A 17,019-nucleotide genomic window follows, 5' to 3' on the forward strand; every position below is an offset into this window, starting at 1 on the left:
AGAAGAAAACAAAAAAATGGAAGGTCTCCAATTCAGAAGACGTATTAAATGACAGAGTGAGTGATCATGCAAGAAGCTGGAAACAGTGCAAAGGAGATTTACGAGGATGTTGCCAGAACTCAAGAGACTGCGTTATGGAGAGAGGTTGAGCAGGTTGGGAATTTTTTCATTGGAGCATAGGAGAATGAGGGGTGATCTTATAGAAAAGCATATAGGGTGAATGAGAACAGTCTTTCTCCCAGGATTGGGGAATCAAGAACTACAGGACATAGGTTTAAGTCGAGAGGGGAGAGGTTTAATAAGAACCTGAGGGGCAACTTTTTCATCCAGGGAAAGGTTAATATATGGAATGAGCTGCCAGAGGAAGTCGGCGAGGCAGGTACATTAACAGCATTTAAAAGGTACTTGGACAGGTACACATATAGGAAAGGTTTAGAGGGATATGGGCCAAATGTGAGCAAATGTGACTAGCTTAGATGGGGATCTTGGTTGGCATGGACCAGTTGGGTCAAAGGGCCTGTTTCTGTGCTGTATGACTCTATGATTCTAAAAAAAAATATCAAAACACGATATTAGCTACTATCTATACTCAATCAATTCTTTTTTTGAAACTGTGATTATGCTCACTGATATGTGAGAATTAGCAAGTAGAAATATGCCATGCACAGAAAAAAAGCTGTTTTAATGTATGGAGTACTGCTCAACTAGATTGTAATCTTTTCACTTTCTGGTTCAGGTAAACTGCCTTTGCTGGTACTTGTTATGTTAAATTGGAAAAAACAGGATGTTCCACTACTTCCCTCTTGTGCCAAATATGGTTTGACAGACACTGCTCGATTCTGGTATTTGGCCCCAATGGCCAACTGGCAAACTAATTGACCACAAGGTGCAAGACATGACGTTGGTCTTTTCTCATCTAACAAATCAACAACATCAACTTTAACTTGTAACATGGTAAAATGTCCCAAGGCACTTCAAAGACAGAGTCCACATGATCTCATTTTCAGCACTGAAACTCTGTCTGGCTCCTTCCTCCATCCAGTGACTAATGGAAGTTGGCCCAGTTGAAACTATCCAATGCAACATAGTCCAGGTCGCAGTGCCAGGGCTCTGATGCTCCGGATGGTTCAGTTTCAGTTTGGGAAATACAATTACCGATAACCACTGGAACAAGCTGCTTATCAAATAAAAATGTTTCAAGCTTTGCAAAGACTGCTGTCAGTTCCAGTATAAGTGGTCCAAGGTCAGCGATCAGTCCAAGGCAACGTTTTAATAGTTGAATAGTTAAACACCAACTTTCTGCAAATTTAAATTAAGCTTCAGCCATGATTGCGAGATTTGTATGGTCTTCCATTGGCTTAGAGATCTGTTTTCCTCAGAAGGAACAATCGTGTAATACAAATATTGGGACAAAGTCAATGCAGATATTCAGCTAAAAACAAAGTAATTATTTCTTAAATTGTGCATTCAAAAACCAAAGGCTCATTCAGTCTGTGCAGAAACTGTATTCAATATGGGCCATGGATTCTAAAAGGTTTCTTGGCATGTTCACTAGTCCCACACTGGGAGTTCAGTTACCTCAGCACCAAAGGCAACAGACTTTGAAAGAAGTTACTACAACACTGTTTTCATAAAGTTGATATTTATTCATTTTTAAATCATCAAGGCCTTATTTACACTAATTATCAACTGCAGAATACAAAGGCTATTATCTCAGCAAATACTGATGCCAACAACTACATATTTAAGGGAAGTATTGTTAATAGGGTGGAGTTGCTCCATTGTAAGTGATAGACAGACAGAAAGTGTCCCTGCCACTCTCACATACACAAATTTTACAGCTGGGCAAGTTATTTGCTGCTACTAGAATTGATATTGCTTCGACAGAGGCAAGAAAAACTCAAATTGTTGCTACACAATCTAGAATTGTATTGATCTTGGGATATTGCGATAGTCAGGCCGTGCATTGTACAATGCCTGGTAACTCCAGAAATGAATACTAGTAAGAGAATCGGAGGGGTGGGTGGATTATGGTTGATGGACACGTGAGGGAGATTAGGTTACAGGGAAGTAGGAGAAGGGGATTAATGGGATTGCTCCAAGAATCTTCAGAATTAATGGGAACCAGTCAATCTCTGAGAGCAACAGACCACCTTTTTATTACCTGGCCTGTCTGTGCAAGTCTTATCTCACACTAATGTACCAGACCCTTAACAATCTTCCAAAATGGCGTAAAAACCTTTGAGATGCATTAAACCAGTCTCCATAATGAGTTAACAAGTGGATGCAACTGGAGATGATTCCAATTATTCTTTCACTGCTCCAGTTCTGGAACCCCAAAGAAAACATTTTATTGGCTACATTGCTCAGCCAACCTTGCCTTTATAGTGCATCATTCATAACTTCAGGTAATCCCAAGGAACCTCACAGCCACTGAAGTGCTTTCAAAAGTCTAACCACTGTTGTAATATAGAGAGCACTGAACCAAATATGCACAGTAAGATTTGACAAGTAACAGTGTGACAATGATCAGATAATCTGTTGTAAAGATATAGTTTTAGAGATGCATTTTGACCAGAACACAACAATAACTCCTGCTCTGCTTTGAACAGTACCGTTGAGATCTATTAAGTCCACCTAAGAATGCAAACAGGCTTAATATCTCAATGGATAAAACTCACTCAAATTGCATTGGAGAAACAACCTGATTTTTTTTGTGTGCTCAAGTCTCAAGTGGAATTGGAAACTATAATTTTCTAACTTGAAGTCAATATTGTTATTATTGAGCCAAGTCTACCATACAAGAATTTCAAGCTTTTATTCTACCTTAGTTATGTGTCAATTACTATAATTTCTTTTGCTCTATGGACAGTTCTGCACTGAATGGATATTTTCCCAGTAAACCACAATGACACCCATATGCAGAAGAGTAAAACCAAATATTTTGCAATACTTTGAACTTTTTCTATTACTTTCTTCCATTTTTGCTTATACTACCCCATAACCACATTGTCACCCAACTGTACCTCATCCAGATGGCCTGTACAGAAAGTATCAACAAGCTTTTTGACCACTCTGCCATCTCCATCACTGCTTCAAATTCTTTCACTTGCCTAGATGGACATAGCTCCAGCAATACTTGAGAAGCTTGGTATCATTTAGAACAAAGCAGTCTACTTGATTTGAACCAAATCCAGTACCTTTAATAGTCACTCTCTTTATCTCCTGTGTGGCGTGGCTGAAGTTTGCACTACCTTCTAGATGCACTGAAACAACCTTTCAAGGCTTCTTCAACAGCATCTCCCAAACTTCTGATCATCTCTCCATCTACAAGGACAAGGGCAGCCAGTACATCGGAATTCCACCATTCCTTTCTAAGTCGCACACCATACTGATTTGGGCCTCAAATGTGCAAAGGAAGCTTGGTCAAGTGATAATAAAACAAACACTGCACACCTCTCAATTTAACTGTGTATGCCTGGCAACCTTTGCATGCACCTCATATGCACACATCATCTGCAGAGATTGTGGGAAATTGAACCACATATACTCAAAGCACCCAATCATACTCTGTGATCTCACTTTAGATAACATTCACTCTTGTGTGCACTACACATTGCAATATGGGAATTTATAAACCTTTGCTTTTCTAGCGACTGTAGACAGACCAACTTCTTAGCGTTCTAATGGAAGGTCATTGATGTAAAATAAAAACTGTGTCCTTCTCCACAGCTGCTGCCTCACCTGTTGAGTATTTCTGGCAGTTTCAATCACACTAAAATAGGAACCAACAACACCTCACAAATGTGAGTAAACCTTTGGAGAATGCCAGGTGGTAGAAGCACAAAATTCAAGGAGAGGTTTCCTGATCTGTCATTTCATTCCATTTTACCCTGCTTACCAAAGAATTTAATTTAATACCTTAGGATTACTCCGTTGAAATGCCAAGTTGCTCACTTTCAAGCAACAAGTCTTAATGGACAAACCTTTTAAGTTCCTCTGAGGAAAGAGTTGTTCTCTCCATGTCACTCCCCACATTATTCCAATTGTGGAAATTTCCCCAGTTAAACAATGCACATTAGTAGTAGCAGGTTCTATCCATGATCTTAGACAGGGTAGCAGCTTGGATGGTACAACTGGTTGTGGTACTCTGAGCCAAAGGGTAACAATTCACCCCCCCTAAGGCCAACAAAGGCACCTCCAAGTTTCAACAGGTGATGAATGGTTTAGTATTGGCCCACGATACTCTTTTTGGTGAAATAGGACTGTAGACATTTTTTGCCTTGGCTCACAGTGTCAAGTGGCTATATGAACAAGGTACAAGCCATCCCTGGGTTACAAATATCCAACTTATGGACACTCGTACATGCAAATGACTTCCCATAATATTATTAAATTCAGAAGTCCAGCATATGTTCATTCCACCAGCAGCAGAAGTAGCTTCCCCTCTGTCCGTTCTTATCAGTCTTATGTGCTTTTGATGCCATCCATTACAATACTGTGGAGATGTGATAACACATTGAATGATTTTTTTGTATTTTCTGACTTATGGACAAAATTAATTTATGGACGTCTGTAAAAATGGAATTTGTTCATTATTCAGGAACGTCCTGTAGTGTAAAACTAGATGAGGCCATGAAACTTCACTTCAACTACAGGCTCCTTCAGTAAAGGATAGGAGCTACCTCAAGGAAAGAACTAATTTTAATTGCAGTTATATTTGGAGTTTTAGCATACTTTTAGGTAACAAATGTCAAGGACACTTGCTAAGATTAGCGTGTAAAACTGAGAGCATCTCTGGCATTTACATTGAGCAGTCAAACAAAGAATTCTGCAAGCTGCTGCCAGTGATACTCTGCTGTTGTATTGTTTTCAAATTATAGAATCATAGAAAATTTACAACACAGTAGTAGGCCATTTAGTCTGTATCCATCACAATCGAAAAGAGCTCTCCAGCCTAATCCCAGCAATTTATCCATAGCCCTGCAGGTCACAGCTCTTCAAGTATTACATCCAAAGTACTGTTTATAGGTGAAGAGGATATTTGCTTCCAACAGACAGCAGGTTCCAGACCCCTACCATTTCCTGGTGAAAAAAAATTATTCTGCCAATTTTTAAAAATATTTTCATTCAAGAGATGTGGGCTTCGCTTAACGGCCCTTGAGAAGGTGGTGGTGAGGCGTCTTTTTGAGTCGCTGCAGTCCTTGATGTGTAGATATGCTCACAATGCTGTTAGGGAGAGAGATCCAGGATTTTGACCCAGTGACAGTGAATGAACAGTGATATATTTTCAAGTCAGGATGGTGTCTGGCTTGGAGGGCAACTACCAGACGGTGGTGTTCCCATGCTTTTGCTGCCCTTGTCCTTCCAACTGGTAGAGGTAGTGGGTTTGGAAGATGCTGTCAAAGGAGTCAATGCATTCTGTAGTTGGTATAAACTGCTGCTACTGTGCATTGGTGGTAGAGTGAGTGGACGGTTGTGGATGGGGTGCCTATCAAGTGGGCTGCTATATCCTGTATAGTGTCAAGCTTCTATGGCCCCTTGTTTTTAGATTCTCAGCTGAGAGAAATAGTTCCTTCCTATTTATTCATTCAGCCTCTCAGTTTATTGCACCTCAATTAAGTTCCCCTTCCAAATAAAACATCCATAGTGTATCCATTCATTCCTCATTGCAAACTCTTCATAAATCTCCTCTGCACTTTCTCCTCTGTGATCACATACTTCCAATGATCAGAACTGCACACAATACTCAAGCTATGGCCTAACAGTTCTCGTTTTCTGCTGCCCTATTAAACACGTGACCAGTTTTTGTAATATCTGCTAATATTTTTAATCGATCCCCCTACATTAGAGTCCGAATTAATTTCCGAGGATCTGTCCTGGGCCCAACACATTGATCCAATCATGAAGAAGGCATGCCAGCAGCTCTACTTCATTAGGAGTTTGAGGAGATTTGGTACGTCACCAAAGACTCTTGCAAATTTCTATAGATGTACAGTGGAGAGCATTCTAACTGATTGCATCAAAGCCTGGTATGGAGGCTCCAATGCACAGGATCATAAGAGGCTGCAGAGGGTTGTAGATTCAGCCAGTTCCATCACGGGCACAACCCTCCCCACCACCGAGGACATCTTCAAGAGGTGGCGCCTCAAGAAGGCGGCATCCATTACTAAGGACTGTCACCACTTGGGACATGCCCCCTTCTCATTACTACCATCGGGGAGGAGGTACAGGAGCCTGAAGACCCACACTCAATAATTCAGAAACAGCTTCTTCCCCTCCACCATCAGATTTCTGAACAGTCCATGAACACGACCTCATTGTTCCTTTTTGTTTTCCACTATTTACTTATTTTGTAATTTACAGTTTTTGTTAATCTCTCTGCACTGTACTGCTGCCACGAAACAAATTTCATGTCATATAAGACAGTGATAATAAACCTGATTCTGATAAATAATGTACAGCCGACTAAATGCTGGGGTTACCAGAATCCTGCAGGCAACAGCCTTCTAGTCACAAAATCATCTGTCAACCATTACCCTCTGCTCCTTGCCACTGCCCAAATTTGCCTAATTCCCTTGGATTTCACGGGCCTTTACTTTTATGACCAGCCTGCCATTCAATCAACAGAGCTTTGTTAATTTGAGATGACCTTCAATATTTCGTGAAATATTCTCCACAAAAATAAAATGTAACCAAGTTTTTAAACACATTCTAAAGTGATAAGTGCCACTAAACATCTTCCTTGATTGTGAAAAAATAATTTTATTCCATGATTAAAAACTAAACTGTATATTTTTCTCTTCAATTTTTAAGTTTCTGTTTCAGCTTTAAGCTTAACAATGTCTCATATATCAATCTTTATTTTGCCTTCTGCAAGATGTTTATGAACTATAATCTGTGCTTGTAATTTCACAGTCTAATGTGAGACATCTTCAGCCTCCCTGTGGCCCAACCTTTTTTACTGACTTCATTGCTTCTGGTCTCAGATCCTTTGATGATGATGCCAAGTTCAAAGGGACTCTTTAGGGCCTGCTTAAATTTTGTGGATAGCCTCGACTCCCAAGTTCAGCGACAAGTGTAGTCCCTTCACCACTGACCACAAAATCTGGGCCAATGTCTTAGCCTCAATGATAGTTCACGCAAATTAGTAGCTAAGAACCAACTGTTGTCGAGTGGTAGCACTGAGTCAGAGGGCTGTGCTTTCAAACCCTTCCCTAGAAACTTAAGCACATGATCTAGGCTGACAGTTCACAACATGTGTACTTTACTGACTCCAATGTTGTCTTTTTTTTAAATTAGAAGTCAAACCGAGGCCCTTTATTTCTGAAATTGACATAAAAAATTCTGCTGTCTCTTTCCGAACAGAATCGCGACCAACATTCACCTCTCAACCAAGATTAAGAAATTAGCTATTTCTTTGTCCCACCTCTTTTTTGTTGGGACCATGCTCTGTACACAGCTATATTACAATTGCTATAGTTCAAAAGTACCTCATTGGTTTTGGGGTGTAATGGGGTATTCAGAATTCAGAGGTTGTGAAAAGGGCTGTCTACTGCATGCTCTCTAAAGGTAGTTCCTTTTAAGCAGGTCAGATTTTGAGAACAGGGACCTGTTCTCAATACTACACAAGAATGAGAAATTATGTTTGATCTCTTCACCAGCATCCTGCCCAAAGATCTTAAGTTATTCTTACCCCTGCTCTCAGAATCCCAGTGAATTTCAGTGACTGTTGTCTATGATGGCAAACTATGCCTAACATAACACTTATGTCTCACTGTTACAGTAGCTCACTTGAAAAAACACCTTTGCTGAACAAAGCTAAACTCAGTATCATCTTTCTAAGCTTCCATTCTGCAGCTGAATATTAATTTTCTGACTCCAGATTACATTGGAGATTAGTCAAAACCAAACTATAGTTAAAATCTCTGACAACAGAGCCGTACAAATCATGATGTTTCTACATATCTTCAGAAAGTGAATATTTTTCATCCATCCCGCAGGCCGTTCTATCACTCACTCTACGCACAGATATGCATCTGAACCATCAACGATGTCGTTTGCACCAAGGTTAACGGCACTTCCTTTGAACGACCCTGTTTTTAAAATTGTAAGTTGCTTTGGAAAATGCTATTCAAAAGGCATTTCAGTTATGATGATACTATCGTTCAAATGTTATTTGACATTGGAACTCAAACGTGCATACAAAGAATAGGCAAGATCAACCTTCCCCCCTAGTCATTTCAGCACAAATGTACAATAATGTACACTTGAGCTAAATGTAATATCGGAGGCTGATATTCTCTGACAGTATCGACAACGATGATTTACATTTCAGCTTTCACCTCGTGCTGTCACTTCCCAACAGTCACTGTAGTTTTACATGTTGTTTTTATTTTTTAAGCAACGCAGTTATGATGATGTTCACGAAAACGTAAATAAAATGCATTCAGCAAATGGTGTATGAACAGGTTGGCACTGCGTTATCTGCCGACGATTATGGGATATTAGTTTTGAAGAATCTTGTGACTCATGGTGCTTCTGCACTACACAAGAATTCTAACCACTTCTGCCTCGGCAGTGCTGTACGTTTCCTGTGTACACGTCTCTTACACATAAAAAGACTGGTAGCAATAGCAAATTTAAATTGAGGCTTTTCGTATAAAATGGCTCCAGTTTGAATTTTGTATCAGCTCAGATCGGTACAAACTGCAAGGGATACAATTACTTAAGTCAAACAAGCCACCATGGCAAAAACCACCACGGGGGAATAGACGCTTAATTTTGTTCTGGACACTAAATTGAGAATACTATTTTTTTTAAAAAAACAATCAATCAAAAGAGGCACATTGACAGGTTAAAGCAACAGCCCGCACGCTTTCTACCTTTTTGACTCGTTGCACAAGTCGAAAGACTTCCTGCCACTTCAACTCCATTAGAAACGTGCTTGTATGGTGTTTTATGTAGAAGAAACACAACATGCAAGACCAAACTAGCGCCCAATTCAGCTGCTGAATACTTTTAAAGTGCGTGTGCCACATCCTCAGCACCAACTCCTTGCCAATACAAGGCTCGAACTCGCAGACTCTGGTGAGCTACTCCCTGTCCCGGCGCCAGTGCCCTCAGCGCCGGCTCTCAGAGCCTCGGCTCGCACCGCCTTACCTTCAGCTGCGATTTGGACACTTTGCCGCTCTTCTCCACATCCAGTGCCGTGAACGCGTACCAGATGGACTTCAGCAACTCGCTCCGTAGCTCCATCACTGTCTGCACCAAGTCCGGGGCGGGGGCGCGGGCACGGCGTGAACGAGCCCAGCCTCCTTCTGCTGACGTCAGCGTCCTGGGACCACACGTGAACGCGCATGACCACCACCGGCGCGTGCACGCGCCGCCACCCTACGGTCACGAGCCAAGCTTTTTCCCACCAATCCTCCCCCCCCCCCGCCTTACTCAAGCAACCACCGCCTTCGTGATAGATATTTCAAAAAATATGCTTTACTCATAAAAATATTGCAATCAGTACATTCCTCCGTTGTGCCGTCGGAGAAATACATACCCTCACACTGCTAGCCCTCTGGATTGCCCAGCATGCTGGCATATTTGGAAGGAACAGTAGAAAGACTTCTGCTTTTCTACATAAGCGACAGTCAGCTGTGCTCACTGGTTTGGCACTCTGTGGGTTGAAGTCCCACTTCAGAAAGCTGATGCTCTGAAAGAGGCTGCGCTGTTGGAAGGGCCACCTTTCAGATGAGATGTTTAATGAAGTCTGTCGGCCCTGTCAGATAAACGTAAAATACCCAAGGTACTAATGCAAAGAGTAGGTTAGCTACAACTTACACCCTGGGCAATATTTATCCCTCAGTTAATAACAGCACAGTGACACAGCTGGAGGAGTTGCTGCCTCACAGCACCAGAGACCTCAGTTCAATCCAGACCTCCGGTGCTGTCTGAGTGGAGCTTGTAATGGTCTCCCTGTGACCGCTTCGGTTTCCTCCCACATTCCAAACAGGTTGGAGGGCTAATTGGCCACTCCGAATAGTCCCTATTGTGTAGGTGAACCATAGAGTCAGGGAAGAGTTGATGACAATGCGTAGAGAATAAAAAATAGGCTTAATGTAGGATTAGTGTAAATGGGTAATTGATGGTTGGCGTGGACTAACTGGGCCAAAGGACCTCCTTTTGTGCTGTATCTGTCTGTGACTCCATGACTAAAATATAGATTTAAGACATTTTTTGTGTCTTAAAACAGCACAATGGGTCACCATAATACACAAAGAGCAAGAACTTCAATTGCAAGATTCACAGAAAAGCATTGTTAGGTTTCATGCATAACATTGCACAGCACAGCATCGCCTATTGCAGCCCCCGGCACGGAATCCAACAGATGTAATCACAGCAGTCAGTTCTTGAAGGAACATACCACATTACAACAAACACTCCTCCAGCCACAGAGGAATGTTGCTTCTGAATGAATGGATGCTGCAATCAAGAGAGGTGGATGGGAGAGTGCTCCCAAGAGGTCAGAGACCATCCAAGGCTTCAACCAGGCACTCCCGGTAGGAGGCTTCCAGGGAGTTCTCTGCATGGACATCCACATAGTTTATGGATGTCTGAATTATGACAAAGCTGCCAGGTCCCGTAGGCTGAAGAAAAAGTGTCTCCCTGAGTATGGACTTTGAGAGGCCTCCTTAACATAGCAGTCAACAGCCAATTGTGCAATGCAGCAGAGATAACATGCAGTCTGGAATGGTTCTGAGGCCAAGACAGCTGAGAGTGATATGACCCTTACCTTCACGGACAAAGTCAAGGAACACATGAGGTTGCATTTGAGATCAGAGATCGCAGCGAGAATAAATTACAGTTTGAGTTATTCCCCAGTTCCAGGGGAAACAGGGCTAATGAAACTTAGCTGCTTTGTGAGACTTTTTTTTAAGAATGATGAGATTGAAAAATTGAAAACGGCAAATGCTGGAAAACTACGATAAAATCAGAAACTGCTGGAAAATCAGCAGGTCAGGAAAGTTTGGTGTGTTTCTCCAGAAAAATGGTACTGGGGAGAACAAAAATCCCAATAGATGCTAAGACACCCATAATGTACTCAAAATTTCTCAATGCAGGGTTACACCAATTTGCCACAACACAATTTTGTTTTGGAGCTATGTGGACAATGTTCTAGCCCATATTATCCAATTGTTACAACATTGTTCTTTTGTGGCAGCCTTCTATGCATAAATTGGCTGTGTTCCTACATTACAACACACATTACTTCTATCCCTCCTTGTTCCTTCTGTTTTTTCAGAGAAAGATTGCGGTGGCATCAGATGGACATGCATGCATATCCTATTTCTTTCTCCCCATTTGTGCTTTTCTGCTCAAAACTGATCCGATTGTTGAGCATGAATTTTATTTGTGTTACCCAGCCAGAAAAAGAATTTTGCACAGGAAGTGCATTAACCATTTATTTTCTGCCTTTTGGCCACCTCAACTACCAGGGTGTAGGCATAGGCCTTTGTCTCTGTGGTTACTTTGGATTAGAAGCAGCCTGAGAGAAAACATCACATCTAGAATACTCCTAAATATAACATCATGAATAGAAATTGTCTGCTGCTTATACAGAATATGCATATCTTTAACTATGATAAGGGTTATTCTATAAAACTGACAAAGTGATGACAAATGAACCAGAACAGAGATCTTTCCACATAGTAATAAGGACATAAATAACAATTCATCCCTTGCTTAAGTTTTATACATTTAATGATTACTCTTTAATTAGCCTAAACAGTTCTACTTAAGCGTGACATCTTCATTTTAGCAATGATTCTGCAGTTTATTGCTGGTACAACTTTTTTCACACTTGCTCGACTGACAGCCAAATGCAAATATAAAAAGACTATTTACCACAGTTATAGCAAATTTATTGCACAACAAAGCTTCTAAAGTAACTTCACAGTAATCTGTACTGAAAGCCTTCTATATCTTCAGAAAATGATGCAGAGGAGCAGTTTCTATACATCTGGAGACCCCTACTGCATGCCAAATGCTGAGATAGTGTATTAATTTTGATAAGCTGACAAGGTTTGGAAAACACTGCAATTTGTCTCTTGTACAGTTCTACTGTTCTCCATTTCTGTATTCCGTATTTTCTTTAATATTCAAAATTTATTTTGTTAATTTTCTCTCTTCCCTTTCAGTTGGATATTGGGCTAGAAATTGTTCATGTCTTGACGTGGTTTGTGTGATATGTTACTTAAGCAAATTTCAATCTCATAGTGCATAAAAAACCTGCACCATTTATTCAGCACCTAAGATTGCACTTGCTGTTCCTACATATATTTTGCAATAGCACATATGGGATGCACGAGTGGGAGCTGTAGAAGAGGGGTCTCAGGCAAAGAACTTCACCTCTTTCTCTGAGTAGAGATACTAATCAGAATGGGACAGGCATACCGATTTGTGACGAGTATGTCGATCCTGAAGTTTCAGAGAGTGATAGAAGTCAAAGTTGAGTTTATTGTCATGTGCACAAGTACATATATGTACAGGTGCAATGAAAAACTTACTTGTAGCGCATCACAGGCACATAGCATCATATAAGTAGCATTCACAAGAAAAACATTAATTAAACATAAATTATACACAATTTTTACAAGAAAGAAAGAACACAATTAGAACAAAAAAAGTCCATTTTAGTATAAAGTGATCAAAGTGATCAGTGTTACCAAACTGTAGTGATTAGGGAATGTACTCATCTGAACCTGAATTATACTGGGATTATTGTTCCTCCACAAACACTCCTCCCCGCTCTCACCTACCTCCACATGTATTGTCTCCACACCTTTCTCACACTTCCACACTCCCACACACACTTCCTACCCTCTACAAACATGCCTTATCCCTTACACTTCCTTCCCCCCTCGCTTCCTCACACACACCCTCCCTATCCACTCCCCATCCTCCCTCCTTCTACACACCCCTCCCATCAACCACATATACTCCCTTTCCACCCTCCATGTACACTTCTCCCGTTCTTATATTTGTTGACTCTCCCTCCCGTCTCCTATTTACCCACCACTCTCCCCTAACAGCCCTCTCTCTCACTCCCCCCACAGTCACTCTCCCCCACCCCCTCTCTGTACTTCAGTCCCCCATCCTCTCTCTTCCTCCCAATCTCTCTCCCTCTTTCCCAAATGTTTCCCTTTCCCATCTCAATTCTCTCTCCCTCCAACCCACCGCTCCCTTTCTCCTCTGTCTTACCCCACCCCTTCCTCTTCTCTCTGCAAAATAGAATAGATGGGTCATGAGGATGGACATTGAAGCCTCCTAAAGGATAAGAGAATGAGTTTGAAAGGAAACTCATTCTCTTATCCTCTGAGGACCGAGCTAATTCAAAAGACTTAGGCATGGTAGGATGAAGGAAAGAGAAAGTGCATGAGAGACCAGAACTGGAAGAACGCAGAGTTTTTTGTGGGGGTGGGTGGTTCTGGATAAAAGGGAGAGGCAAGGCAGGGAGGGATTTGAACAGGGGATGGGAGATTTAAAATGACCTCAGGATGGATATAGGAACAAGAGAAGACCTTTCTGCCCTCAAGCCTGTTCCACCATTCAATTAGATCAAGAACATCTAAACAACTACCCGTGATTATCCTTGGATGGACATGGTTTCTCTAAGATTTCTGGCACTCAAGCCCCAAAGCCTTCTGCATGGCAGGACAAGCCCTTCCTCCATCACCTCCTGCTATTGTAGAGATCACAAAGGAAAGAGTCACACAGAGAGAGGACTGTGCAGGTGTTGGTGGAATAGGGGGGCACTGGAGACATAGGTGGAAAAAGAGACGAGGACCTGAAGGAAGATTACAAGGAGCTAGGAAGAAGGTTGAGAAGCAGGACCTCCAGGGTAGTAATCTCAGGATTACTATCTGTGCCACATGCTAATGACAGTAAGAATAGGAAGATCTGGCAGATGAATGTGTGGCTGAGAGACTGGTGCAGGGGGCAGGGCTTCAGATTCTTGGATCATTGGGACCTTTTTTGGGAGAGGTATGACCTATTCACAAAGGATGGGTTACACCTGAACTCCGAGGGGTCCAATATCCTGGCGGGAATGTTTAACATAGCTGTTGGGGAGGGTTTAAACTAATTTGGCAGGGGGAAGGAAACCAGGACGTTAGGATAGAGGAAGAGGAAGAGGAAGAGAGGAGCAAGTCCAAGACAGTGTGCAGTGAAGATGGAAAGAAGGACAGGCGGGTGAAAAGACAGGATAATTTGCTGAACAATAGAAATACAGCAAAATTGGCAGCAGATACTGGTCTAAATGTACTATATTTAAACGCACGTAGCATTAGAAATAAGGTGGATGATCTAGTGGCACAGCTACAGATTAAAAAATATGACATTGTGGCAATCACCGAGTCATGGCTTAAGGAAGGCTGTGAGTGGGAACTAAATGTCCAGAGGTACACAGTGTATAGGAAAGATAGACAGGTAGGCAGAGGGGGAGGTATGGCCCTGATGGTTAGTAATGATATAAAATCAATAGAGAGAAGGGACATAGGGTCAGAAGAAGTGGAATCCTTATGGGTGGAGCTAAGAAATGGCAAGGGTAAAAGGACAATAATAGCAGTGATATATAGGCCCCCTAACAGCAGCCTGGATGTGGACTATAAATTACAGCTAGAAATAGAAAAAGTGTGTCAGAGAGACAACGTCAAGATAATTATGGGGGATTTTAACATGAAGGTGTATTGGGAAAGCCAGGAAGGCAGTGGATCTCAGGAGAGTGACTTTGTAGAAGGTCTACTGGATGGCTTTTTGGAGCAACTTGTTGATGAGCCCACCAGGGGATCGGCTGTTTTGGATTGGGTGCTGTGTAATGAACCGGAGGTGATCAGGGAACTAAAGGTAAAGGAACCATTAGGAACTAGCGATCACAATATGATTGAGTTCAGTTTCAAATTTGAAAAGGAGAAGCTGATATCAGATGGGTCAATATTTCAGTGGAACAAAGGAAATTACAGTGGCATGAGAGAGGAACTGGCCCAAATTGATTGGAAAAGTAAGCTAGTTGGAGGGACGGCAGAGCAGGAATGGATGGAATTTCTATGAGTAATAATGAAAATGCTAGATATATTCCAAGAAAAAAGTTTATGAATGGAAAAATGGCACAAATGTGGGATAACGAGAGAGGTGAAGGCTAAAATAAAAGCAAAAGGGAGGGCATACAAGGAAGCAAAAATTAGTGGGAAACAGAAGACTGGGAAACTTAAAAAAAAACAGAAAGAAACAAAGGTCATTAGGAAAGAAAAGATGAATTATGAAAGGAAGTTGGCAGATAACATTCAAAAAGATATCAAGAGTTTTTTTTAAATATATGAAGAGTAAGAGACACAGGTTGATATAGGACCAATTGAAAATGGTGTGGGAGAGATTATAATGGATAACAAAGAGATGGCAGAGAAACTAAATGAGTATTTTGCATCAGTCTTCACTGTGGAGGACCTCAGCAATATACCAGATAGTCAGGGGTCTCAGGGGTTAGAACTGGATTCAGTTAAAATTCCTAGAGAAAAGGTGCTCGGGAAGCTAAATGGACTAAAGGCAGATAAGTCTCCTGGACCGGATGAGGTGCACCCCCGGGTTCTGAAGGAGGTGGCTTCAGAGATTGCGGAGGCATTGGTGATAATTTTCCAGGAATCAATAGACTCCAGCATGGTTCCGGAGGACTGGAAGGTCGCAAATGTAGTTCCGCTGTATAAGAAGGGTGGGAGGCAGCATAGAGGAAATTACAGACCTATTAGTCTGACGTCGATGGTGGGAAAGTTATTGGAATCGATCCTCAAGGATGAGGTTATGGAATACCTAGACGTGCAAGGCAAGATAGGTCCAAATCAGCATGGTTTTGTGAAGGGAAGATCCTGCCTGACCAAAGTATTGGAGTTTCTTGAGGAAACATCAGGTAGGGTGGATAAGGGGGAGGCTGTGGATGTTGCGTATTTAGACTTTCAAAAGGCCTTCGACAAGGTGCCGCACAAGAGGCTGATTAATAAGATGAGAGCTCATGGGATTACAGGTAGGATATTGGAATGGGTGGAGCATTGGCTGGTTGGCAGAAAGCAAAGGGTGGGAATAAAAGGATCCTGTTCTGGTTGGCTACCGGTTACTAGTGGTGTTCCCCAGGGGTCGGTGTTGGGGCCACTTCTTTTTACTTTGTACATTAATGATTTGGATGATGGAGTAAATGGTTTTGTGGCTAAGTTTGCAGATGACACCAAGATAGGTGGAGGAGTAGGGAGTATTGAAGAAATAGGAAGGTTGCAGAGAGACTTAGATAGTTTAGGAGAATGAATCTCATCTGCCATTTCTTTGCCCAATGTTGAGAAATGTGCCATTGTACACTTTGGAAAAAGAAATAAATGGGCAGATTATTATCTAGATGGGGAGAAAATTCAAAGTACGGAAGTACAAAGGGACTTGGGGGTACTCGTGCAGGATACCCTAAAGGTTAACCACCAGGTCGGATCAGCGGTAAAGAAAGCGAATGCTATGTTGGCATTCATCTCGAGAGGTATAGTGTATAAAAGTAAGGAAGTGTTGATGAGGCTCTATGGGGCACTGGTGAGACCTCATTTGGAGTACTGTGCACAGTTTTGGGCCCCTTATCTTAGGACAGATGTACTGATGTTAGAGAGGGTTCAGAAAAGATTTACAAGGATGATTCCCGGAATGAAAGGGCTTACATATGATGAGCGTTTGTCGGGTCTTGGACTGTAATAAATGAAGTACAGAAGAATGAGAGGGGACCTCATAGAAACATTTAGAATGTTGAAAGGACTGGACAGAGTAGATGTGGTTAAGCTGTTTCCCTTGGTGGGTGAGTCCAGGACTAGAGGGCACAATCTTAGAATTAGAGGGTACAGGTTTAAAACAGAAATGAGGAGAAATTTCTTTAGCCAGAGAGTAGTGAAATTATGGAATTCTTTGCCACGTACAGCAGTGGAGGCCCAATCATTGGGGGTGTTTAAG

The 17,019-nt window shown here is 41.8% G+C and overlaps 1 protein-coding gene across 2 annotated transcripts in view; it reads right to left on the reverse strand.

Annotated features, from left to right (window-relative positions):
* LOC127580969 (differentially expressed in FDCP 6 homolog) overlaps positions 1–9,296 on the reverse strand; it is a 115,515-nt gene extending 106,219 nt beyond the window's left edge. The window contains exon 1 of one of the 2 annotated variants that reach the window (XM_052034977.1): positions 8,886–9,020. In XM_052034977.1, the coding sequence (XP_051890937.1) occupies positions 8,886–8,981 (96 nt within the window). In that variant the 5' untranslated portion in view covers positions 8,982–9,020. Of the gene's footprint in view, positions 1–8,885; positions 9,021–9,162 lie in introns of those variants that run through there. The other variant, XM_052034976.1, reaches the window with a different exon arrangement.
* Between the last annotated feature and the right edge of the window lie 7,723 nt (positions 9,297–17,019).

Source organism: Pristis pectinata, chromosome 20 (genome assembly GCF_009764475.1).
Source record: "Pristis pectinata isolate sPriPec2 chromosome 20, sPriPec2.1.pri, whole genome shotgun sequence".
NCBI classification, from domain to species: domain Eukaryota; kingdom Metazoa; phylum Chordata; class Chondrichthyes; order Rhinopristiformes; family Pristidae; genus Pristis; species Pristis pectinata.